Raw genomic sequence first — 26685 nt, forward strand, 5'->3', positions numbered from 1 at the left:
AATATAATCTTCCATACCTATGAACGATTAATCAATCAAGAACAAATCAAGAAAAACGAATAGCATATATCAGCCACGACACGAATTTCGCGTTATGGTCTTTTTGTTATTGCCAGAACGCGTCGTGGCCGTTTTCATTAGAGCCACGACGCGAATTTCGCGTCGTGGCTGTTTCACTGTGACCACAACGCGTTGTGAGCTATTTTTTCGCTCACTGAGCGATTTCGGTTTCTGAGTGTAACATATATATATATATATATATATATATATATATATAGATGAATAATCAGCATAACGATGTGAAATATTTTAATACAGGTAAGCAAGTACCTATAGTACTTAATACGGAATAAGCCATAGAATAAATAAACAGAATTTTCTGAAATAATTTTATTTTAAAATATAAAATACGAGATTGTACCGATACTCCATTTTTTAATTATTTTGATAATACCCACGTGTTTTTCTTTTTCTTTTAAATATCAGCGTACTTCAACCTACATAGTACGTTCATCCCAAGTTTGTAGATCACGAATTAAATCCATTAACATCGGGTTGCCGCCAAGACGCTCAATCTGTAAAAACACATTACATCAAGACGTTTTCCCTCAAGTATTGCATGAAACCTTACTTAGAAAACCAATGACTGGTTGACTGTTAACTGTTAAGCAATGAATAAGTTTTAAAGTTCACAGTTGAAATGTTTTAATCTCTAAAGTCCAGTTACCAAAAAGGGAGGAATTTGGAAAAGACTTCAGTTTTTTTCTTAGGAGCTTTTGAAGGGACAGCTACAGTTGAAAATTTTTACGCCTGGTTGCCCATAAAAATTACAAATTTACTATGACAGACACAAAGACGCCCAAATACAAGAACATCAAACCGTCGCGACTTCCCTCGCGCAAGGACCTTTGCAGAGATAATCTAATGCGGAGCTAAGAAACGACCAATAGGTCTTTTTAGGACCAAAAAGACATCAAATATCATAGTATCTCGCACCTCAGTGAACATTTCAGTTTCCAGCTGGTGCATCAGCTCCCTGGTCTTCTGTATACCGCCGCCCTCCTCCACTAACGACAGCAGGTACTCCTTGGTCTTGATGTCGCGGGTCCGCATTTTCAAGATACCTGGTGATATTAAAATACGTACGTACTTTATTAACAAGATCTCTGTGCAATATTTTCGTTTTTCTTTTTAGAATTGATTGTCTGAATGGTGTTATCATAATGTAAACTTTTCTTAAAATAAATTACCCAAAATGACATCGCGATGTCGGCTGTTCAGCGCCTGTAGGACGGGCGTACTTATCTTGCCCTCAGAGAAATCTTCGCAAAACGATACTTTGGGGAGATCCTATAACAGTTACAAGAATTGTTGTATACAAATAGCGAACTATTTCTTACCAACTTCCGAAAACGGAGGAGGTTCAATTTTCGATATTTTATTATTATTGAAATTATAATATTTTTGCTAAGCTGTTAATTTAAAATACATATGCAAATTGTGAGATATTTTGCAGTATAAATTTCATACCTTCCACTCTGTAATACGCTCCCCCTCTTCTACAGCCTAAAATAGGAAATATGTTTTAAAAACAAATCGAAAATAATAACGTAATGTAAAAATATTTCCAAATTACCTCCGGTTTCTTGAGGTTAACATACTCGTCACGAATTTGATAATAAATCGAGAAAGTTTTCAAAAAATTGTTGAAATCGACCTTACTATCGCTAAATAACATCATAAGATTCACCATCAATGAGATAAAGGCCCCGGTTTCTGAAAAATAATCATTCTTAATGCTGCACTCAGAGACGAACATTCATTACTTAATTGTAATGGAGATTAGCCCATATATTATCTGTCAAATTCTTCATTAAATTGAAGTTTAATCATTATTGAATGTCACTGAGTGCGGTCGATACAATTGAAGCTTCGGTTTTCATTAGTAAAAATAGTTTAGTTGCGCCTATGAAATAATTTAAACATTGTTACATTAAGTTGAACTTACGTTTAAGGGTCATTTGATTGTACTCCTCCTGAGTGACGCGATATTGCATATTTCTCCAGTGTATATTCGTTCCAATACCTCTTAGGCATGTCAAGATATATTTGCAGTAGACCTCAGCGGCCTGAAATGTATGCATATAAATAATTAAAATGTACAGTATAATATTATTTTCATATCAGTATCTATTCCAGCCACGAAAAATGCAGATAACCGCTTGGCTTTTTTAACTGACATCGTAAACAGCGTTTTATAAAGGGGTCATTCTTAATTTTATCTTCTTTACAATATTATTTACGTTTGGATGACCCAACTCTAATACCTCTTCAAGTGCAAGAAACTGCGCTAGCCAAGACGTATTGAGGGTCATCGCTAGGTGTACGCGATTAGAATAACCATACACGGTTATTCCCTTTTTAACGGGCAAAACACACAAGCAATCCAGCATCTGTCAAGACGTGTCGTCTGGCAACACAGAAGGGCTGGCAACACCGGACTTCCTTCGACTTAGTAATCTGTGCTTCAACTTCACTTCCTTCAATGAAACCACCCCAGCTGGGGTGCAACAGTTTCTTTTCTTCAACGTAATAACCTTTTTTATATTATCTTATATTTTTACATCTTAACTTCGAATACAGTCCACAAGTTATTAACACTAGGCCGAACACGTTATGAGTCACCGGAAAAGTGAATCGTCTAAGACATCATCAAACCTGAAAATGGATTTAAACATCTCCTAAAATTTCCTTCCATTGTATCAATACCATATACGAGGTAGAGCTATGCTTCGGCACGAATGGGCCGGGCTGTGTTTCGCCGAGTGAGTGAGTTTACCGGAGGCCCAAACCCCTACCCTATTCCCTTCTCTACCCTCCCCTATTCCCTTCCCATTCCTACCCTCCCCGATTACCCTATTCCCTCTTAAATGGGCGGCAACGCACCTGCAGCTCTTCTGATGATGCTAGTGTCCATGGGCGACGGAAGTTGCTTTCCATCAGGTGATTTCAGGTTCCGTTTGCTCGTTTGCCCCCTTATATCATAAAAAAAATTAGGCAATAGGTGTACAATTTTGTAAACTAAACAATGAAATCTTTTGTTAATAGGTTTAGTATAAACAGAGTAGGTATAATATGTATAATTATATACGAGTATTGTGGTAGAATGAAGCAGTAGTATCAGCTTTAAAATTTAATTTGTTATTATTTTTAGCAATATTCCGCGAAATAAACTTCCACCTTTAAGTAAGTAAGAGACTTAACGGACGTTGTTCGTACTCGTAGAGTCCACATCCTGAGGATGCTCCGGTGTTGGGGCGAAACGCGCGTCGAGGTTTTCAACCTGCGTGGTGGTGAGGGGCCTTGCACGGATTTGCCAACATATTGCTTGTGTGGTGGTGGTGTTTGCAGGTTCTTGCATGCGAGTGTACGCATAGGCAGTGTGGGAGGAGGGAGGTGCTGTATGCATGCTTATGCGTACACTCACTCATTTACTTAAAATTATTATTTTTAGCAATATTCCGCGAAATAAAATTAACAAATTAAATTTTAAGCTATGGATTTCCGCAAAGTAACGCCTGATTTCATTAACTAGTATCAGCTTTGTAAAATGAAATTGAGTACTTACATGGCAAAGGAGTGGTTGATCCTTCTCATAATTTTCTTTATTTTTTCCAGCTTTTCCCTCGGTACATGTAGCCAATTGTTCAAGCATTCACTTAACTTCGTCGGCACAAAATCATACGCAAGTACTTGGAGTATGTAATCGTATGGTTTGAGCAAAATCTTTAAAAAATGCATAGAAAATATTATAATAGATTGGCAACGGCAATAAATTATTAAAAACATTATTAAGTATGTCAACGAATTCTAGGTAAGTACTTTTTCGGAGGAAAAAATTCTTCTTCATTTCCGCTTCGTCGTAAGCGGGCTTAACGCAGGTCGAGACATTCATTGCGTAAGTTCCTGAAAAACTAGAAAACTGAACTTTTATTAGCTTGTAACTGGGCGTTATTAAGCATTGGTACACTATCCCACCAAAAAATTACGTATTGAGTTATGAATGCACTCATGTTCTTAAGATGATTTAGAACAAGACTTCATTCATAACTCAACAAATAAAATGTGGGTTAGTAAACAATTATGCTTAACGGCGACCAACTAAGTTGACTTTTTTGGAAATATTTTTAAGAATATAAGTACCTACTTACTCGTCCCGCGCCGGATGTACCTACTCGAGCTTGCTGTAATAAGACAGTTCCTCACTTGTTGCATTTATATACAACAGTCTTAAGCAATTTACTTGATTTTTAATCATTATTTTTAAAGCACTTAAATATTATGATTACTTAAATAAGTATTTGTATGTACTTTAAACAAATTTAACCAGGAGTAATGTACGCTACACTCGTCATCTTCGAATGCATAAAAACGCATAATGCTACGGACATTCTTTTAATGCAATTTGTTTATTTTTGTAATATTTATTTTTGTATTATAAATTATAAACTCCTATGCGATCCTTAAATTTATGTAAGAGGTAGATACTAATACTAAACACAGAACAGAACAGGTAAAAATAAGAATAGGCGCAGAATTAATAAATACATTTTTATTCAGGATATACTTAAGGTAATTCCACTACCACATTATTGAATCCTTAACTTATTAATGTACGATCAAATAAATTTTTCACAGGCCGATGGTGGACCTACGTCTTTTAGTCGGATAACGGTTTATATCATTTCAATGTCAATCGTGATCTGTCGGCAGTCGGCACGTTGGTCAGGTTTGACGCATATATACTTAAGATACCTCGCTAGGTATATTAATAATATACTTAATAATAATATCTATGGACACTTCACACCACGTCAGTCTGGCCCCGTGCTAAGTACCTGAAGGACTTGTGTTACGGGTACCAGACAACGGAAATATATTTAATACTTTTATACTATACATATATTTAAGATTTTTATTATATTATACACATAATATTTAATACACATCCACGACCCAGGAACTTTGAAAAATTTTTGTTCCGTTGGCGGGATTCGAACCCGCGACCCCCGGCTTGAGCTACCGATAGCCCACCAACTGAGCCACAGAGGTCGTCAAACTTTATGGTTTGACGTAACGCAACCGAATTATGTTGGTTTAACATATTATGTCAATTCAGTCCACGGAGCTAATATGTAGGTTTAACATAGTATGTCAATCCAGTCCACGGAGCTAATATGTTGTCAATCCAGTCCACGGAGCTAATATGTTGTCAATCCAGTCCATGGAGGTAATATGTTGGTTTAACATAGTATGTCAATCCAGTCCACGGAGCTAATATGTTGGTTTAACATAGTATGTCAATCCAGTCCACGGAGCTAATATGTTGGTTTAACATAGTATGTCAATCGAGTCCACGGAGTTAATATGTTGGTTTAACATAGTATGTCAATCCAGTCCACGGAGCTAATATGTTGTCAATCCAGTCCACGGAGCTAATATGTTGGCTTAACATAGTATGTCAATCCAGTCCACGGAGCTAATAAGTTGGTTTAACATAATATTATGCCAATCCAGTCCACGGAGATAATATTTTGGTTTGACATAGTATGTCAATCCAGTCCACGGAGCTAATATTATGTTGGTTTAACATAGAATGTCAATCCAGTCCACGGAGCTAATATGTTGGTTTAACATAGTAGGTATGTCAATCCGGTCCCCGGAGCTAATTGTATTAGCTCCGTGATCCGGTCACATCACATTGAATTGACATAGCCCGACCAAATGACGTTGGTCCGCTATCACCTGTAAAACAATTTCTCTGATGGCTCATTTCTTTTCTATACTCGTTCATTCCAAGTTTGTAGATCACGAATCAACTCCACCAACATCGGGTTGCCGCCGAGACGCTCGATCTGTGAAAAACACATTGTGGCTAAGGGACTTTGCCATAAAGTACGTCACATGATTTTCATGATTTTTAGACCCCGTCACAGGTGGTCCGCCCTAGTGTGACGTCACAAATTTGCAATTTTACGTCATCTAAAAATTAAAAACACCTCACACTTTTGAATTTTGCTATTTTTATTAAATTTAAAATGTGATGTCACATAACTTAGGAATTAGGACCCTCCCCCTCCTTGTCACACGATGTCACACTTCGTCGACATCCTTTAGATGTGACATACTTTATAGAATGACCTCTAATCTGATTTTATTTTACGTTTCAAACAAACAAATCATTATTTTTAACTTAAATTTTACAGGATTATCTTAAACAATCACTGATCTCCACACTAGGATTCCCTGTATCGTGGAGACTAGTCTCTTCCATCATGCACAAAATACATTAGATATAAGATATAATAATTATTATACACTGATGAGAGTAAGTCAACATTATCGAGTGGTCCATGTTAAAAAAATACGTCGCGTTGCGGTCTGAATTGACCCTAACCCTATTTGTTTTAAGTTCACTCAAATTTGACGCTATCTTGTTTCCATGCTAAGTGAATGAGACAGCGTATTTATAAATAAAAAAATAATAATTTTATGTTTAAAAAAATATTAAAATTGTAATAAAATAAATTAATAAAGTGGAATAAGTGCATGAGAAGTGTATATTAAATATTTATTACTGTGAAAAAATCGTTTATCGCGTAGGAATCGTACATTTTACCGGTATATAATCCTTTGCCCTTTTCCCGGGACTAAAAGTCCCGTCTCCATACCAAATTTGTTTTTGTTTTGCCGTGTTTGGCCGTGAAGAGGTAACAAACAGACAGACACACTTTCGCATTTATAATATTAGTATGGATGTCTCACCTCAGTGAACATGTCAGTTTCGAGTTGCTGCAGCAGCTCCCTGGTCTTCTGTATGCCGCCGCCCTCCTCCACCAGACACAAGAGATACCTCTTGACTTTGTCATCGCGAGACCGCATTCTCAAAATACCTAATCAAAAGATACAATAAGATATAAAACACTTTATTGTCAACCAAGTAGTAATAATAATAATAAAAAATCAATAAAGTACAATATTGTATTTCAGTTTAAGTTTTCTGCGTATTTACTCGTAAGTACAGTATTTTCTTGCTTCATTTAAGAATTGATTGATTGATTATTAAGGAAGGTAAGTTTTAGTTAAAAATATTACCTTATTACCTTTTATACTAAAACTTACCTCATTTAACAATATTTAATCGATCAATTCTTAAATGTTTAGGCTCAATATCACCAACGATTGTTAAAGCGCTCGAATTTGTATCACGGTATCTCTTTCGTTTTTCATATGAATGAAAGACATGACATTTAAACAAGCTGTCAACACTAATACAGACGTTGGTGATTAAACATTTCAAAGGATTTGTACCTAAGATGACATCGCGATGTCGGCTGTTCAGCGCCTGCAGGACGGGCGTACTTATCCTGCCCTCAGAGAAATCTTCGCAAATCGATACTTTTGGAAGATCCTGCAGCGACAACAATGAAAGTTATATTTAGTATATTTAATTATTAGCAAGTCTAAATAAGTAATGTGTGAAATCATTTTTGTAAATTTTACTGTGATTATTTTTCCGACCCAAATATCGACCAATAGAATTGCACCATTCGACGTCACGTGGTACAACCTACATGGTATTATACTGATAATTTTTTGAAAATTTTCTCTGGTAGTTGCTATATATAAAAAACAAATTCTAATTCTATTGGCCGACATTTGGGACGGAAAAATAATCTCCCGAATACCACACGAGCTTCAAAATTATCTGGCATTTCCCTCAAGGTTCCCTGCAAACAAATAAAGTCGTCAAGTTTTTCAGGAAAAATCACTCGCGCTTCGCGCTCGTGATTTTTTAACCTGAAGAACTTGACTCCTTCATTTGTTTGCAACGAACCTATCGGGAAATACCCGATAATTTTGAAGCTCTTGTGGTATTATAAGTGAAAGTTCCATACCTGCCATTCTGTAATTCGTTCTCCCTCTTCCACAGCCTAAAACATAAAATATAATATAAGTAACGTACAAAATAAGAAATTATACAACTTTTACAAAATAACAAAAAAAATCAAAAAATAAATTGTATAATAGACTCCAAAGTTACCTCCGGTTTCTTGAGGTTAACATATTCGTCACGAATTTGATAATAAATGGAGAAAATATCCAAAAAAAATTTAAAATCCACCTTGCTGTCGCCAAATAACTTCATCAGATTCACTAGCACTGAGATAACACCGCCAGTTTCTGAAAAACAATAATTCATTTGAGCAACAGTTACTACAGGGAATGTTACGCTTAGGTCGGATCAGCGATCTCTACTAGCTCTAAATACTAATCCTATGTTGCATACTTCATATCAGAATATTGACAGAAATGTTGTCAAATGTAGAAAAGAGCTTTTTGTTTAATGTCTATACTGTAGTACGGGAGCCCTAGCACAATTTTTTTTATTACTAACAGGTAAATATTTTTTTGTGAGTAACTTTATTTTGAACCCGAAGCAAAAGCGAGTTTAATCAACAAAACTTGGTTGACTACGGTACCCTAAAACGGAACCCTAACCAGCAGATTTTTTGTATATTGGTAGGTTAATTATAGTTATATAATTGTATAATTTAAGAGTAACACTGTCCTACAAATAGAACAATCCATATTTTAGGACCATCAAATCAAAGTATGAAATCCCTTCTATCTCTGTTAGCTACCACTTTCAAAATTTTGCGCAGACAAAAATGTTGTTTGTCTTATTAAAATAAAGCTACTCACAAAAAAATTGCTTGTTAGTAATAAAAAAAAAATTGTTCTAGGGCTCCCTGACTACTAGTGCTGCGACAAAATATTGCTAATAAAAATGTTTTGAAATTAATAAAAACATTTAGAAGAACCTACGGTTGATTATCATCTGATTGTATTCCTGCTGAGTGACGTCACATTGTGTGGCCCTCCAGTGTATACTAGTTCCACTGCCCCTCAAGTACGTCAAGATACCTTTACAGTAAACTTCTGCAGCCTGAAATGTAAGGTTATAAATACCAGCGTCACGGCCGGCACTCAGAGGCATTTAATAATCACTTAACTTGAGTATAATGAAGAAATTACAAAATGGATGGAGATTTATTTCAAAACTTTCAATAAATAAAAATACTTTTATTTATTGAAAGTTTTGAAATATACCCATACGGGTAAGGATACATTTGTGAAAGCTTAGAGAGTAGACATTACTACAGTTAAAATGAAATATGATGGCACCAACGGTCATTAACCTTTCTATAATCTAAGAGTGCTGAGTAAAATTCCAGCGCTTATAAAACGAGTTGTATATTAAAAAAATAAAACCAACTTTAAAATTATTGTACATACAATTCCTTATCTCAAAAAGTACTGAACCGATTATGATGAAACTTGAAATATTCTTCCAGTTGAACAATACCTAGTACAACAAAAAAAGAATTACTTAAATCGGACTATAAGTGGTCCCGGAGATATGCGAACATATTACACTTTTAAAATTTGGCACATTTGTTCAGGCGCTGATTTAGAGTAACATAATATACCATAACTGGGCATTTCTGGTAATATTGAATACATACGGTTCGAATCAATAACCTCCTCTTTTGAAGTTGGTTAAAAAAGTAACGTATCTGCAATGGTTAATTAGTTACTAGTTAGGTACCTTAGGATGCCCTAGTTCCAGTATTTCTTCCAATACTAGAAATTGCACATACCAAGACGCATTGAGGGTCATTGCTAGACCGAATACGTTATGGGCTACAGGTTGATTGCGCCGGAACTGTGTGTCGTCTAATACATCATCAAACCTGAAAAAAATAACGTTTGGCACTCGGGGACTGCCGCGGTAAAGCTATTGTATTTTTTTAATAACTTATGCAATTAAAATCCGCATACGATTATTCGCACGCACACAAATTGTGCCGAAGCCTGGCAACGGCGCACCGACCGGCACAGCGTGCGGCAGTCGGAGTGGGGCGTGTTAGGTTTTTTCGTTACGAAATTTCTTGATTCAGGATTCGGTCGCTGCGCCATCCGCGATAAATGCTATGCGATAGCTTAAACATGTTCTATTTAAAATATGTATAGGTAGACTTAAAATACATAAAAATTGGCAAAACATGTAAGTTTTTATTAGGAAGTTCTGCATTATAAACAGTGAAGTAGCTAATCGCTTCTAAAAACATAAAATTAGAGTGAAAAAAGAAAGATTTGAAGGCCTTGATTAAGTGCGATTCCACCAACGAAACTGAACGCGGTTAATGCACATTGAACCGGTTTTAAAGGTATAAAGTATAAATGTTTATAGCACTGAATTGCATTTCACCAAAATAAACTTAATGCGTTTATAGCAAAACCGAGTTTTATCGGGGTCAAAAATTACTTTTTTAGACCACAAAATTAAAAAATAACAAGTGCAGTTTATGAAATCAAGTAACATGCGAGCCAATTTAGATTAAGTAGGTGTGAGTACTTACATAGCAATTGAATGGTTTAACTTTCTCATAATATTCTTTATTTTGTTCATCTTTTCCCTCGGTACATTGAGCCAAAAGTTCAAACATTCACTAAATTTTGATACCACAAAATCATACACACGTACTTCGAGTATGTAATCGTATGGTTTTAGTAACACCTTTAAAGCAAGTAAAATAAAAAATAAAAGCAATTTGTTAAATACTAAGGTAGCCCGTAACCTGAGCCGTAACCGCAGCATTTTTCAGTGAGGGTTAAATCAGACCGAAACGTGACGCGTAGATGCTTTAATTCTAAAGTATGGATTTGACAGATTTGCAAGAATTGCAAGACGTCTTACGCAATTGAGATGTGATCAGTACAAGAAAAAAGAAATTCATCTACGTGTCGCGTTGCGGTCTGAATTGACCCTAGGATGTTTAATGCGACGGTTGCGGAGCTTACGGTGTGGCCAAAGTCCAAACTATAATAAAGTAACTAAAAATATCCGCTTTAACTAATAAAAGATGCACACCATATAACTTACTAGACGTTCCGCGCGGCTTCGCCCGCGTAAATTAGATGTTTCACAGACAAATTATTAGTCCTCAAAAAATAGCCTATGATATCCTTCACATGGAGACTTCTTATCTGTGCCAAATAACAGAAAAATTGCTCCACTAGTTCGTGAGATAAGCCCTTTCAAATAATTTCCCTTAATTTTTCCACATTTTCCTCTATTTCTTCGCTTCTATTAGTCTTAACGTGATAAAATATAGCCTATAGCCTTCTTCGATAAAATTGGGCTATCTAACACTGAAATAATTTTTCAAATCGGACCAGTAGTTCCTTAGATTAGCGCGTTCAAATAAGCCCTTTTCAATATTTTTCCCCCGTTTTTTCCACATTTTCCTCTATTTCTACGCTCCTATTAGTCTAAGCGTAATAAAATATAGCCTATAGCCTTCCTCGATAAATGGGCTATCTAACACTGGAAGAATTTTTCAAATCGGACCAGTAGTTCCTGAGATTAGCGCGTTCAAACAAACAAACAAACTCTTCCGTTTTATAATATTATATATAGTAAAGTATACTCGTAGATAGGTAATGTACAGGAGTTTCACTTCGTTCACAGTTTTGCCTGCACGTTCGAAAAGTCTAGTTGCTATACCGTGTAACAAAACAAAGATGAAAGAGATAATATTTTAGGATTAATTTGTACCTATATTGTGTCACGTAAATAGAGTTCACTTTGAAAGTACCAGCACTGAAAGAGCAAATTTTTTTAAGTGAAAACTTCTTTAGCGGCGTTGAGGCGACGTTTTATACGTGGGAGAGCCATGCTTCGGCACGAATGGGCCGGCTCGACCGGATAAATACCACGTTCTCACAGAAAACCGGCGTGAAACAGCGCTTGCGCTGTGTTTCGCCGAGTGAGTGAGTTTACCGGAGGCCCAATCCCCTACCCTATTCCCTTTCCTACCCTCCCCTATTCCCTTCCCTTCCCTACCCTCCCCTATTACCCTATTCCCTCTTAAAAAGCCGGCAACGCACATGCAGTTCTTCTGATGCTGCGAGTGTCCATGGGCGACGAAAGTTGCTTTCCATCAGGTGACCCGTTTGCTCGTTTGCGCCCTTATTTCATAAAAAAAAAAAAAAAGTTGAGCACTTTTGTGGGATGGGTAAAAACTGTGAAACTCGCGTCAGATTCTCGTGCTGATCGAAAAACCGTAAGACGGTTGGACAGTAGTGTTGTAACATCGAAATCGATTAATCGAACAATCGATTGTCGATATTTTTTAATCGATTGTAATATTAATTAAAAAAATCGATTTTTTTTAAAATTGATTTTCATAAAAAATGGGTTAAAAATTTAATCGATTGTAAGGGTTTCGATTAATTAAAAAAAAACGATTTTTTAAAAATCGATTTTCATAAAAAATGGGTTAAAAATAATGCACAACGTTAATAATCAAGTTTTCACTTCTGCCGGCACTCCCGGAGTGCAACCCGTCTTTTTTTTGGATTTGTACGGGGCCGAGCGTCATGACTCATGACATATTCAAAAGTTTTATAAAAAGTTACTCTTGCAGCGCTGCTACTTTCACTGCAAAATCTACATAGAGGAGCTGTGGGGACCCATACACATTACACACCCTTATTATCTATTATTATCACTGCCGCACTCAGAGTGGAACATTAATAATAATTATTATACTATGTACTTAATAAATTTAAAATTTTGACATTTACGCCTCATACATTATTAATTGTCAAAGTCTTCATTAAATTGAAGGTTTATCATAATTAAATATCTCTGAGTACGGCAATAATTAGTTTTGTTACATCCAGTATACACAAGCAAAAACGTTGTTAAAGTTTCTCGCAGATTGTGACGGAGCGCAGTAGGTCGGGTCGCATTATTCATTCAAGTTCCAATCCATCGCCCAAACGGAAACACAAACATGACCGTAGCCTGTGGCCAAGACGTTTTCTTTATAGCTTTTTTATACAATCGCTGATCGAAATGGGAATTGATATAACGTCAACGTCATATTAACGAACGCTTTAAATGTCAACTCCATATATTTTGATCAGCGATTTTAGAACGATGAGATAAAGAAAAAGTCTTGGCTACTTGATGGGCCTCGTCTTGGGCCTTATCCTGTTAAGCTAAGTACTCGCATACGGTTTTGCTCGATAGTTTTACTCCAAATCGAGCAATAACCACCGTGTGGACCGCAAAACTGACAGCTCGAAGGCTCGCTTCGAGTCGGCTCGATGGAATTAAATATGTCAAATATGTTATTTCCTTCGATTCGGAGTAAATATATCGAGCAAAACCGTATGTGAGTACTTAGCATTACTTTAGCGCGTGAATAATTTTCTATTTACGATGGGGGTAAACACTTGTTTACCGTTAAGTCACCAAAAAATTATGTACCTTCTCCATTTCCGCTTCTACGTAAGCAGTTTTAGCAAAGGTCGAGACAGCCATTATTTTTCTTCTCAAAAACAAAACTTTTGTTAATAACTATGTTGACACTTGACTTATTTTGGAAAGATATTCTCCGGAAAATACCTTATTTAGAGGTGTCGGAAATAAGACTTACCTTACCTCAGAAGTCAGTTCAATTTATGCAACCTTTATAAGAAAATTGTTTGGACCTTTGGAATTTTTTGTAAAACAGTCAATAATTATGATTATTATATTTTCAAATGAGGTCGAAATGGAATGAGGATAATACTTTATAATATTATGTACATAAATTATAGAAGTAATTACGTTTGGCAGAAAGAGCGTTTGGTTAAGCTCGTAAGCAAAATGGCGAGCGCTGGTTCTGTTGTAAATTATGGTCAAAATAGTGGACTGTCGTGCTATAATACGTGGGAGAGCCATGCTTCGGCACGAATGGGCCGGCTGGGCCGGCCCGAAGGGAATAGGGCCTCCGGTAAACTCACTCACTCGGCGCAACACAGCGCAAGCGCTGTTTCTCGCCGGTTTTCTGTGAGAACGTGGTATTTCTCCGGTCGAGCCGGCCCATTCGTGCCGAAGCATGGCTCTCCCACCATGGGTATTTCTATACCATACCATACCATACCATAATATTATCTATTTAGGTAGCTTTATACATATAAACTAAATTTCGATTAAGTAACGATTCAGGGTTGTTTTTAAAACTAGCATTTCTTAAGGTCCAGATGCAGAAAAATGTATAAATTAGTAAACCAAAAATGGGTCTTCACACGTTAACTACAACCGTCACGCGTCGGTTAAAACAGCTGACTTTGCAAAAAGTTTCCTAAAATCAACCCTTCTCAAATGTATCAAATTTTTTTGAAAACTTTGATGGCACCCAACCCAAAACGTTTAAAGATTTTAGATTAAAATTACTTATTAGAAATTTAAAAAAAAACTTTTATTTAATAATTAATTGTACTTTGAAATATGACAAAATTTCTTAAAATTTCCATATTTAGTAAAATAACAATTTTAACTAAGTATAATATTTAAATTAGATTATTTTTTCGGATGCGTGTCTTTTTACTAACTTGTGTATCTACCTAACTATATTTAATCATGAAGTTTTACGAGTTACGAGTTAGGTTTCAACAATTACTCAATTAAAAATGTTAATTACTAAAGTATTTTTCTTGCATTAAATATAAATTATTTAGGTATTTCTGGTATAAATATATGCATTTGGAATGTTTGCACCAGCCACCACAAATACTTTGAACAGATATGAGGGTAATTTAGAGGTAAAAATACATTTAAAAGATATATTTTCCTAACATTGGCATGTAAGAAAGAAATAAAAGAAAAACGAGAAAACACAATAATTTATAATTTAAGTATTTTTATTTTAGATTTCGCCCTGAACCTTATCCACTATAGGGTTGCTGAGGATTCCTCTTCCTCTTCCTCATAATGAGGAAGTTCCGCAATAATTTGGGTTCTTCAACCGTTACCGCATCCTCATAAATAAAAATACAAAAATCCTCTTCCGCTATCGCTTCCTCAAAATTTAGGAGGAATTTATGAGGAATTTCACTGCGCATGCGCGTCGCGTATCCAATCATGGCAATGCACACGCCAGAGCGCGATGCCGGACCGAACGGGCGCTGCTGTTCCTTGTTCCTTGTCTCTCTTGCCACCCGCGCTGTTCCTTGCTTGTTTGTTTTAATTTTATTGACATAATATAGCAAGCGTTGTTTTGTTTACGCGTGTACGCACTACGCAGCTACGTACGCAGTGCGAATAATCTAATAATTTGATTTCTATCGAAAACCGAAATGATACCGAAGTGTAGTGCTATATCAGGGGTTCCCAGACATTTTTGTCCACTGCCCACTTTGAGAACAAAATATGTTTTAGTGCCCCCATTGTTTCACCTACTTTCTTTTCCTAATTTAAATTAAGGGGCTTTTGCCCCTTAATTTGTCGGTAATATTAGCCCCCACAGCATCTACAAAACGCCGCCATTTTTTCTGAGTCCCACACTGCCCCCCTTTAGATCTTCAGCGCCCACAAGGCGGCGTAATCACCCACATTGGGAAACGCTGTACTATATGGACGTACTTCCTCTTCCGCTTCCTCATCCGCATCCTCTTCCTCAAAAAAATATCCTCTTCCTCATCCGCATCCTCTAAATTTGCGCGTGACAATTCCTCTTCCTCCTCCTCTTCCTCATAATCACTTCCTCAACAACCCTAATCCACTACAGCTACACCAACAGCATGTTTTAAATATACTTACTAATAAAATACATTTTTTATATCGATAGATTGATCCCTTTAAACCTGTCCTAAAATAACATATTTAGTTAGAAGTTTGGTTAGTATTATAACATCCTGTCAATGATGTCTTCTGTTCACGTTCGTCCCATGTTTGAAGATCGCGAATCAGCGCCACCATTTGCGGGTTTCCTCCTAAACGTTCAATCTGTAAAATATTGTATTTATCAATAAATTAATATTATATAATATGCAAAGAGTATAAAATAAGTAAATTTTCTCTTTAAATATTATAATACTAGCTGTCCCGGTGAACTTCGTGTCACTTTAAAACCTTCCCTGGACTTCTACGAATATTTTAAGACTAAAATTAGCCCAACCCGTTCAGCCGTTTTCGAGTTTTAGCGTTACTAACATAATTGAAAATCCATTTTATATATTTGACTTTTAAGTATTATCACAAATCTTTTGTATAGGAGTATAGAAAAGTGTTGTTTTTAGACTTTTTCAGGAAATTTAAAATTTATTTTTTTAGAATTTTTCTCTCCGTAAGAACCATCCTAGTACTTCAAGGAATATTAAAAAAAAAGAATTAGCGAAATCGGTCCAACCGTTCTCGAGTTTTGCGCTTAGCAACACATTCAGCGACTCATTTTTATATTATAGATTATGCAGAATGTAGATAAAAGGTAGGTGAAAATAATAACCAAAAGGTAAGGAAAATATGGCCCGTCGATTAAGTATTATTGAAGTAGCCGGACGTATTATAGTCTGTAAAGAAAGTCATGACAGGCGGTAATTTTTTTTAAATGAAATAAAAAATATGAGAACTTTATTAATTCGAGATAAAAATGTGCAAGGTGACAATATTTAAAATGTAATAAGCGTTCTCTGTGAAAATACAAAGAAAAAAATACACCTTAAGAGGAGTCCACACCGCCGTTTTTCCATACAAACGTTGTCCCTTGTTTCCTCCCTGGATAATGCCGGTAGAGTTTAAATGATTTTTTTCCTGAATATCTATGGCCACTATTAGCATGTCCCTATGTTTTCTTTTTTTTCATAATTTTATAATTAAAAAAGATAAGAACGTCCAAAAACCCAAAAAATGGCCAGATTTTCCTCTGTGTTCAAACAGCCAGAAAACAAAACTGGCTAAAATATACAAAAAAAAAATAAAACATAGGAACACAGCTCAAGCCTTGCTTTAATTCTTAATGAAAAAAGTACTTAAATCGGTTAAGTTTTGGAGAAGGAATCAGCGGACAACGAATAGAAGATTTTCTGTTCTTTTATTAAAACTTCTCTCTATCGCGCTCTGCGGTGGGAGACTTGAGATTGGTGAGACAGCAATACATTTTCAAATACCTATTTTCAATTTCTCTCGCCCCTGGTGTATCCTCTTAACCGTGATTACGTTTAGAAAATTTTCCCGCCTGTCATGACTTTCTTGACAGACTATAATGCTACGAGTATATTATAGCGTACGAAGGTTCTAACGAAGAAGGAGTGGTCTCTTTACCTCACGGAACATTTCAGTTTCCAGCTGGTGCAGCAGCTCCCTGGTCATCTGTATACCACCGCCCTCCTCCACCAGCGACAGCAGATACTCCTTGGTCTTAATGTCGCGGGTCCGCATTTTCAAGATACCTGGAATATCATGCCTTGGTTATTAAAATATTTAGGCAGCGGTTTTTCGAAGTAAAACTTGTTTACGCTCGCTTGACTTGGGGAGTAAGGCTGGCAAATGCATGAGTCGTGACGAGTCACGAGAGTGTGATCGATTGAGGCGAACGGAGAGGTGCGCGTGCACATTTTCCCAAACTTACGTACGCATGCTTGACTTGGGGAGTAAGGCTGGCAAATGCGTGACGAGAGTGTGATCGAGTGAGGCGAACGGAGATGTGCGCGTGCACATTTCCCCAAACTTACGTACGCATGCTTGACTTGGGGAGTAAGGCTGGCAAATGCGTGACGAGAGTGTGATCGAGTGAGGCGAACGGAGAGGTGCGCGTGCACATTTTCCCAAACTTACGTACGCATGCTTGACTTGGAGAGTAAGGCTGGCAAATGCGTGACGAGAGTGTGATCGAGTGAGGCGAACGGAGAGGTGCGCGTGCACATTTTCCCAAACTTACGTACGCACGCTTGACTTGGGGAGTAAGGCTGGCAAATGCGTGACGATAGTGTGATCGAGTGAGGCAAACGGAGAGGTGCGCGTGCACATTTTCCCAAACTTACGTACGCATGCTTGACTTGGGGAGTAAGGCTGGCAAATGCGTGACGAGATTGTGATCGAGTGAGGCGAACGCAGAGGTGCGCGTGCACATTTTCCCAAACTTACGTACGCATGCTTGACTTGGGGAGTAAGGCTGGCAAATGCGTGACGAGAGTGTGATCGAGTGAGGCGAACGGAGAGGTGCGCGTGCACATTTTCCCAAACTTACGTACGCATGCTTGACTTGGGGAGTAAGGCTGGCAAATGCATGACGAGAGTGTGATCGAGTGAGGCGAACGGAGAGGTGCGCGTGCACATTTTCCCAAACTTACGTACGCATGCTTGACTTGGGGAGTAAGCGTGTAAATGCGTGACGAGTACGCTTAGTATTAGCTCCGTGCGAGTACGTTACGAAAGTGTGATCGAACGAGGCGAACGGAGAGGTGCCCCCGCACAACTGACCTCTATAATACACTGGACAGGCTATGCCGTACAAAATGACAGCTATTTTTTGTGCCGATTTGAAGCGCCGCGGTGAGCGTACTGTTTTTTTAACCGCCATTTGCAAAATAGTAGTTCCAAGTACACTCACTACTGCTTTCACATAGCAATCAGCGCCAATATGGCGATTTTCAAATAGGAACATTTTATTGATAGCGATCGCCTGTCCAGTGTATTATAGAGGTCAGTGGCCCGCTCATCTTCTTCTTCTTCTTTCAATATACATACACTAGCTGACCCGACGTTGTCCTGTCTTAACGGTGATTATTTAATTAGAATTAATTATTATTTAAAGCACACGCGGTTTTTTTTTAAATTAAATAAGGGGGCAAACGGGTCACCTGATGGTAAGCAACTACCGTCGCCCATGGACACTCACAACATCAGAAGAGCTGCAGGTGCGTTGCCGGCCTTTTAAGACGGAATACGCTCTTTTCTTGAAGGTTTGCAGGTCCTATCGGTCCGGAAATACTGCTGGTGACAGTTCATTCCAGAGTTTTACAGTGCGCGGCAGAAAGTTACGCGAAAAACGCACTGTGGAAGACTGCCACTCATCAAGGTGATGAGAATGGTATGTTTTTCGCGTGGGACGATAGCGAAAAGTTGCAGGTGGTATGATTCCGAACAATTCCTCAGAGCACTCCCCGTGATACAACCGATAGAGGATGCAGAGTGAAGCTACATCTCGGCGTAATTCCAGGGGGTCCAAGCTGTTTGAAACACTATGGCAGTCAACAATTCGAGCGGCCCTTCGTTGGATACGATCCAGCGGGAGCAGTTGGTATTTTGGCGCCCCTGCCCAGGGATGAGAACAATATTCCATATGAGGCCGAACCTGCGCCTTGTAGAGTTGTAGGCGTTGGTCCGAACTGAAGTACTGTCTCGCTCTGTTAAGAACACCAAGCTTCTTCGAGGCTAATTTGGCCTTACCCTCTAGATGATATCGGAACTGGACTTCACTCGATAATATGTAGACGCCAAGTATCTCAATGCTAGTGGAGATGGTTAGAGATGTGCCCTCGAAACGAGGATAAACGACCATTGGTGACTTTTTAGTGGTGAACGCGCAGACCTGAGTCTTGACGGGGTTGAATTGGACTAAGTTACGTCTACCGTATTCAGAGACCTTCTTCAATGAATTCTCCACCTTAGACACAAGTTCGTTTCGACTCTCAGTGATATTTTGCCGAGAAATATTAGGGGAGCCAGTATATACAGCATCACCTGTACTATCATCCGCATAGCAATGAATGCCGTTGGTTTGTAACATGTCATTGATATGCAGTATGAATAGAGTAGGCGATAGCACACAGCCCTGAGGGACACCAGCATTAACAGACTGAGTTTCCGAGCATTCGCCGTCAACTACGACCTTTATGCTTCTGTCTGCTAAGAAACTAGTGACCCACTTACATAATTTCTCGGGCAGCCTGTATGAAGGCGCTTTATGCCAAACCCGATCAAAGGCCTTCGCAATGTCCCAAAGCCCAACGATGAGTCAGGTATGCCAAGAGATCACCAGCCGAGTGACCCTTACGGAACCCGTATTGTTTGTCGCTTAGCAATCCCTGGCCGTCCAAGTATCGAAGAAGCTGGCTATTGATAATGCATTCCATTATCTTCGAGAAGAGAGAGGTTATAGCGATTGGTCTGTAGTTAGAAGGATTTGAGCGATCACCTTTTTTGGGGATCGGGTGCACCAAGGCTGTCTTCCAGGAAGCCGGGACGATGCTAGTGGAATAGGAGAGCCGAAAAAGACGCGTCAAGACCGGAACCAACTCTGGGGCACACTTTTTCAACACAATAGGCGGGATTCCGTCAGGCCCACTCGACTTTTGGATATCAAGGGAACAGAGGACACAAAGGGCTTTTCGCACTGAGCGCTGATGAAACCGAACATCCGACATGATGCTCATGCATCGCGGTATGGTCGGCGGTTTCTGCCCCCCGTCATCCAGGGTCGAGTTTGACGCAAAGAGCTTGCCCAGAAGATCTTGGAAGGCTTTGTCTTTTGCGTCCTGGGCCAACGATCCACTTCCTACGTGAAGGGATGGTAGGGTTGGCTTGCAGAAATTTCCTTCAATAGCTTTGGCCAGAGACCAGAATGCACGGGTTCCCGAGGGGAGGCGCTCAAGTCTTTTGCCAATTCTATTGACGTGCTGTTGCTTTGCCCGAGTAATCTCTTTCTTGAGGGACCTAGAGGCAAGGTTGTACTCCTTTTTATATGTGCTGGTATTTAAATTCCGAGCAGACACTGCGTTGGTCCAGGATTGGTAAGCCTCCTGCTTCCGGCGAGAAGCTTTTTTGGGGGATGAACCAAACCAGGGACGAAATCTGCCGTCAGTTGGCACTACAGAGGTCGGAATGAAAAGTTCCATCCCCTGCATCACCACATCGGCAACAGAGTTGGCAGTGTTGTCGGGATCATCCGGCGAGAAGCACACGTGCCCCCAAGGATAGGATGCAAAAAACGACCGCATCCACACACGACGGTATTTAACAGCGCGCTGTCTTAACACCGTCGTAAGTGGCACAAAACTCCTAACAAGGCAATGACCCAAAGAACCTAGTGGTGCGGTTACGGATATTTGGTAGCCGTCAGGATTTGAAGTCAGTAGGAGGTCCAACAAGGAAGGATTCTGACCATCCACATCTGGGATTCGCGTAGGTGTAGTAACCAGTTGTGTCAAGTCGTTTGCAAGGGCAAAGTTGCAGACAGATCTCCCCGCATGATCAGTTTTACTGGAATTGAGCCAGTCGGCGTGGTGGGCATTAAAGTCGCCAAGTATTATGATCTCTGCGGATGGGATCTACTGCTGCACAAAATCTGAAGCAGCTTGCAGGTGCTCCAAGAGTCGGTCCGTCTCGGGGTCACCACTATGGGACCTATACAGGCACGCATAGACGCGAGGGTGGTCGTCGCAATCTATGCGGAGCCATAATTTGATATTGACAACAAGCACATACACATTACACTATGCATTACACCACATTACAACAGATGACAGCAAGACAGCAGTGTCAAAACACACTAGGCTGAAGTTACGCGGCGGAAATTCCGCATAATTACGCCCGCAATGTATTTTAAATTACCGATGACACACTATTCCGTCGCGTTCCGTCCGTATATTGTATGCGTTTGACATTGCGGGCGTAATCATACGGAATTTCCGCCGCGTAACTTCGGCGTGTGTTTTGACACTGTTGTCTTGCTGTCATGTGTAGTAATGTGGTGTGATGCATAGTGTAATGTGAATGTGCTTGTTGAATAAATGTCTATTATAAATAATTATAACTAGCTATTTGGCCGAGCTTTGCTCGGTATTCGATAAAACACGAATAAAAATATGACATTTTCTAAAAATGATTCTTAGCTAGATCGATTTATCGCCCCCGAAATCACCTATATACTAAATTTCATGAAAATCGTTGGAGCCGATTCCGAGATTCCAATTATATATATACAAGAATTGCTCGTTTAAAGATATAAGATACTCGATGTCCTTTTAACGTGACTGTACGCTACGCACTCAAGATAACACTGGTTTCTATAAACGGCTTATTACCTACTGATGGAACGGAAAATAGTGTCATAATAATTTACCCAAAATGACATCACGGTATCGGCTGTTCAGCGCCTGCAGGACGGGCGTACTTATCTTGCCCTCAGAGAAATCTTTGCAAAACGATACTTTGGGAAGATCCTGAAAAAGTTGCACAGGCGTTCGTTAATGGCTCGTAGTGAAATATAATTTTACAATATCCGTTTAAATATACCTTTAATTCTGGAATACGTTCTCCTTCTTCTACAGCCTAAAAGACAAAATTTCTTGGTTACATTTTTGCACGAATATATTTTCAAAATACTAAGGGTAGGTTGCACCAGAGGCGTAGTTATAGTTAAGGTTAAGGTTATCGTCAAATAAGGCGTCCATTATGGGCTTTTACTAGGGATTTGACATTTTGCAAAAGCACGTTGGTGCAACCCACCCTTAAAGTTATAAGACCACAAATTCAAAAATTACCTCTGGTTTCTTGAGGTTAACATATTCGTCTCGAATCTGATAATAAATTGAGAAAATGTTTACAAAATAGTCCAAATCAATCTTGGTGCTACTGAATAACTCCATGAATTTAGACAGCAGAAAAATAACACCACCAGTTTCTGAAAATAAAAAAAATGTATGGGATCGGCTTGCTATTTTATATTTATCTATTACTCACAAAAAGAGCATGTCAGCCACGACACGAATTTCGCTATTTGGTCTTTCTGTGATTGCCACAACGCTTCGTGCCCAATTTCATTGGAGCCATAACACGAATTTCGCGATGTGGATATTTTACTGCGACCACATCGCGTTGTGAGCAATTTTTCTGCACACTAAGCGTTTTCGATCTTTGAGTGTAACATAATTATATAAAAATTATTGTTATTTTTTTAAATTTGTAAACTTACGGTTGATAATCATCTGATTGTATTCCTCCTGTGTGACGTCACATTGCGTGTTTCGCCAGAGTACGTTAGCTCCGCAGCCTCTCAGGTACATTAACATGTATTTACAATAAATTTCTACAACCTGAAATATGTTAAATATTGAGGAAAGTCTGTACATCACCGACAAAGATTCAACTAACATGCCACTTACTAACCTAGGCCAGGTTTCATTTAGCTCTACGCCACTACAAAGCAGTGGCGGCATGTAAAACGTAGTGATTATATTCTCTTTGGCGGCATGGGTCGCCTAACCAATGTCGGTATAAAATGAAACCTATAGCCTAGGTCAGCATTTCCCAAAGTGTGGATCGCGACCCACTGGTGGGTCGCGGGTAGATTTTGGGTGGGCCCTGAAACTATAGGACGATTGTTGTACTTATGAACTGTACGTTTTGAAATGGGTGTGGTGAGGAGCTTTAGAAAAGTTCCAAGTCCAGCAGTGAACGTCAGTAGGCTGACGATGATGATATGGTCAGCGGCAGCAACATACCGCTTTTTGTCTTAATGACACAAGGTGGGCCGCGAACTTTCAACTTTCTTGTAGATCGGTCGCGGTCCCGACTCCCGACAAGTTTGGGAAACACTGGCCTAGGTCATGAAATGACCTAGGCCATGATTTTTGTCGGTGACGTCCCGTTGACGACGACAGTGGACAAACGGCCAGGGTGATCGTACCGAAAACGAGGCGCGACTAAGCGGTGCACGAGAGCAATATAAAATGGGGCGATTTCACCATAGACATTAAACGCGTTCAAAGCACCCTGAACCGGTTCAAAACGTATAAACGCGATTAAAACATCGAATTGCATTTCACCAACATAAACTGAACGCGTTCATAGCAGTAGAGGAGGGGAGGGTGCTATTTTTGTAGTCACTCGAGCGTCATGGAAACCTAGTAGTTTTTGTACATTAGGTAAGGCTGATAAAAAAAAAAATAAGAGCGTTTTTTTTTATTTTAGCGGTGGGTTCAGAAACTGCAGCCATTTTAAAGTTTTGAAAAAGAAAATATATTCAGAAAATTGCTTTTTTAGGTAAATTATTATAAATATATTTTAGACAACAAGGACTAAATCATTTAGTTTAGAGCAAAATAAAATATCTGCGAATCTTAGTCAAGAAAATATGAAGCTTTATTTTTTATATTTTAAAATGTCCCTAGTCCCTACAGGCTTACCTAACCTTTGAATCGTCAGTGCTTTATATTAAAGCTTCTTTGGGGTATACTAAACATCCCCTATCTTAATCTGACCGATCCGACGATATTTCGATATTAAAAAAAATATTTTTTTTACCCACCACGTGGGAAATCTGATGTCTATACCATCATAAGTTATGATTCATAACTAGACACATGTTGGAAGCCTATGCAAGCTTAATCTGACACGCTCGAGCTACTCCCGAAATCCCCTTTTCCCCGTTCTCAACTCGATTTTCGACTCAACTTCTTATTGATTTTATGAGTACCGTACTGATCCTAATTTTTTAAACGATGTTACCTTTGGGTGGTCCAGCTGTAGTATTTCCTCTAACACAATGAATTGACCATGCCAAATCGTATTAAGAGTCATTGCTATTCCGAATACGCTTTGAGCTGCAGGGCGAGTGCGGCGAAAGAGGGTATCGTCCTGTAGATCATCGAACCTGAATGGACAAAATTAAATATTAATGATCTATATCACACAAATAACATAAAATAAAACGTTTAAAGGTGGACATTTGGACCACTTTAGTTTATTTTCTTTTGTACGAAATTCCGGGCTTCGCCATGTTGATTGTCGTGTATTCATACTTAATATTATATCCATTAACCTAATATTATAAGGAAATAGGCCTGTCTCTCTGTTTCTACGTCTTCTAGTTTATTTCTTTCCTGCTTTCCTCTTAAAGTTTATTCTGATTTTTTTTCTATAGACCTCACGGAGCCCGATACCTTTCCAACGAATGTAAAACCGTGGAAATCGGTTCGTGCGTTCTGGAGGTATAGAGTCAGGAAGGAAAACCCGACTTATTTTTTATATATTAGATTAAAAGGTCGGAAGGTTACAACTTACATTCACATGTTCCGTTCCGGATATAAATTTTGAATACTCACATAGCTATTGTAGTGTTAAGTCTTTTCATGATGTGCTTTATTTTGTCAAGTTTTTCCCTCGGTATATTAAGCCAATAGTTCAAACATTCGCTAAATTTCATCGATATAAAATCATACGGTCTCGCCTCATCTATGTAATGATATGGCTTAAGCAATATCTATGGAGCAGAAAAAGAATTATTATATCACAAGATGAGCCGGTGAATTTCGTATTACTTTCTTCGTAATAATATGATCCCTCCCTGGACTTCAACGAATAATTATTTCGAGACGAAAATCAGCCAAATCGGTTCAGCCATTCTCGAGTTTTAATGATTATAATTATCATAAAAAGAAGGCTTACCTACTGCCTTCTAGTGTATCGTTAGAGGGTGAAAGGTAAACGCAAACAATAATATTAATAACAATATTATTACTAGTTACTTACCTTCTCCATTTTTTCCTCGTCGTAGGCTGTTTTTGTCCAATTCATCATGTCGTCGGTAAAAAAATCTTCTAATACTATCAAATAAAATTAAAGAAAAGAATTAAATTAAAATAGGTAAGTATATTAAGTTTATGAAATATTTTACAAGAAGTTGTACCAATGATACAACTTACCCTTTCCAAATCAAGAATTTCTAAATCCTGGTTTAACTTAAAAATATGAATGTATGATTACTATATTATACTAGTATTTATATACGATAGCTCAAAACGATTTCCATACCAATTAATTTTCGGAATAAAAACACAATAATTTAAATATACTAAAGTATATTTAAAATAATTTCAAAACTCATAAAAAGTACTGTAATTGGATATAATTATTGAAGTTACATCAAAATATCTAATTCGAATTTATTAAAAAATAATTTCAAACACATAAAAAGTACTGTAATTGGATATTTAAATTGAAGTTACATCAAAATATCTAATTCGAATTTATAAAAAAATAATTTCAAACACATAAAAAGTACTGTAATTGGATGTAATTGAAGTTACATCAAATCAAAATATCTAATACGAATTTAACAGGCAATGTAATTAAAATATCTGAATTATATTGTTTGTAGGTGTAGCGTTTGCGTAGCGTAAAAAGCATAATAGATGCTTTTTACGCTACGCTAAATAGCGATGCCTAATCGGCCAAGTGCGAGTCGGACTCGCGCACGAATGGTAGTCCGTAGGCACAGCCTAGGCCCTAGAGACAGACGGACAGACATCTAAGTCTCAGCAATACATAGTCCCGTTTTTAGGGTTCCTTAGTCAACCTTGTTGACTAAGGAACCCTTATAGTTTCGGTCTGTCGGACGGAGTCCGTCGTCTGTCCGCGGTTTTGCTCAAAGGCGGACCTACTACTAAGCTGTAATTCGGCATAAATTCACATATTAATCATGCCGACAAAATGTATATAAGATCTTTAAAAAATTTTTTTGAGGTCTGCCCTACACATCATGATGGGGATGATTTTATTTTCGCGCCTACCCCACCGTGTGGGATGTCGTTGGATAGACAGGTTTTTAAAAACATTACGAGTATTCATAGATCATTTTCCGATTTAGGGATCCATTTGTGAAATATGAAGTTTTAAAGTAGAAAAAATCGTTATAGTCAAGTGTCCCCCCCTTCTATCAGCTAAACGGTTGCTTCTAGAAATGTGCAAAAATTCACGAGAGTAGGAAATATGCTAAATTT

The 26685-nt window shown here is 38.2% G+C and overlaps 2 protein-coding genes across 2 annotated transcripts; both read right to left on the bottom strand.

The window, feature by feature from the left end:
* Nucleotides 1-497: 497 nt before the first annotated feature.
* On the bottom strand, nt 498-25480 carry LOC121727077 (geranylgeranyl pyrophosphate synthase-like). The gene is made up of 7 exons (XM_042114755.1): nt 25436-25480; nt 22878-22998; nt 22447-22586; nt 1531-1566; nt 1251-1350; nt 997-1124; nt 498-575 (listed from the first exon to the last, which is right to left on the bottom strand). The coding sequence occupies exons 1-7, from the start codon at nt 25478-25480 to the stop codon at nt 498-500; spliced, it is 648 nt and encodes a 215-aa protein (XP_041970689.1).
* On the bottom strand, nt 15775-17347 carry LOC121726848 (geranylgeranyl pyrophosphate synthase-like). The gene is made up of 2 exons (XM_042114449.1): nt 17225-17347; nt 15775-15910 (listed from the first exon to the last, which is right to left on the bottom strand). Exons 1-2 carry the CDS (start codon nt 17339-17341, stop codon nt 15788-15790), a joined length of 240 nt encoding a protein of 79 aa, XP_041970383.1. The 5' UTR covers nt 17342-17347; the 3' UTR covers nt 15775-15787.
* Nucleotides 25481-26685: the final 1205 nt, after the last annotated feature.

The sequence above is a fragment of the Aricia agestis genome, chromosome 5 (assembly GCF_905147365.1).
Source record: "Aricia agestis chromosome 5, ilAriAges1.1, whole genome shotgun sequence".
NCBI classification, from domain to species: Eukaryota; Metazoa; Arthropoda; class Insecta; order Lepidoptera; family Lycaenidae; genus Aricia; species Aricia agestis.

Excerpts from the sequence above, each read along its gene's own strand:
- LOC121726848 (XM_042114449.1), bottom strand. The coding sequence starts at position 17,341 with ATGCGGACCCGCGACATTAAGACCAAGGAGTATCTGCTGTCGCTGGTG. Across the intron at positions 15,911-17,224 it reads AAACTGAAATGTTCCGTGAG|ATTGAACGTTTAGGAGGAAA; the intron begins GTAAAGAGACCA and ends AATATTTTACAG.
- LOC121727077 (XM_042114755.1), bottom strand. The coding sequence starts at position 25,480 with ATGAATTGGACAAAAACAGCCTACGACGAGGAAAAAATGGAGAAG. Across the intron at positions 1,351-1,530 it reads AGCGTATTACAGAGTGGAAG|GATCTCCCCAAAGTATCGTT; the intron begins GTATGAAATTTA and ends TAACTGTTATAG. Across the intron at positions 1,125-1,250 it reads ACATCGCGATGTCATTTTGG|GTATCTTGAAAATGCGGACC; the intron begins GTAATTTATTTT and ends TAATATCACCAG.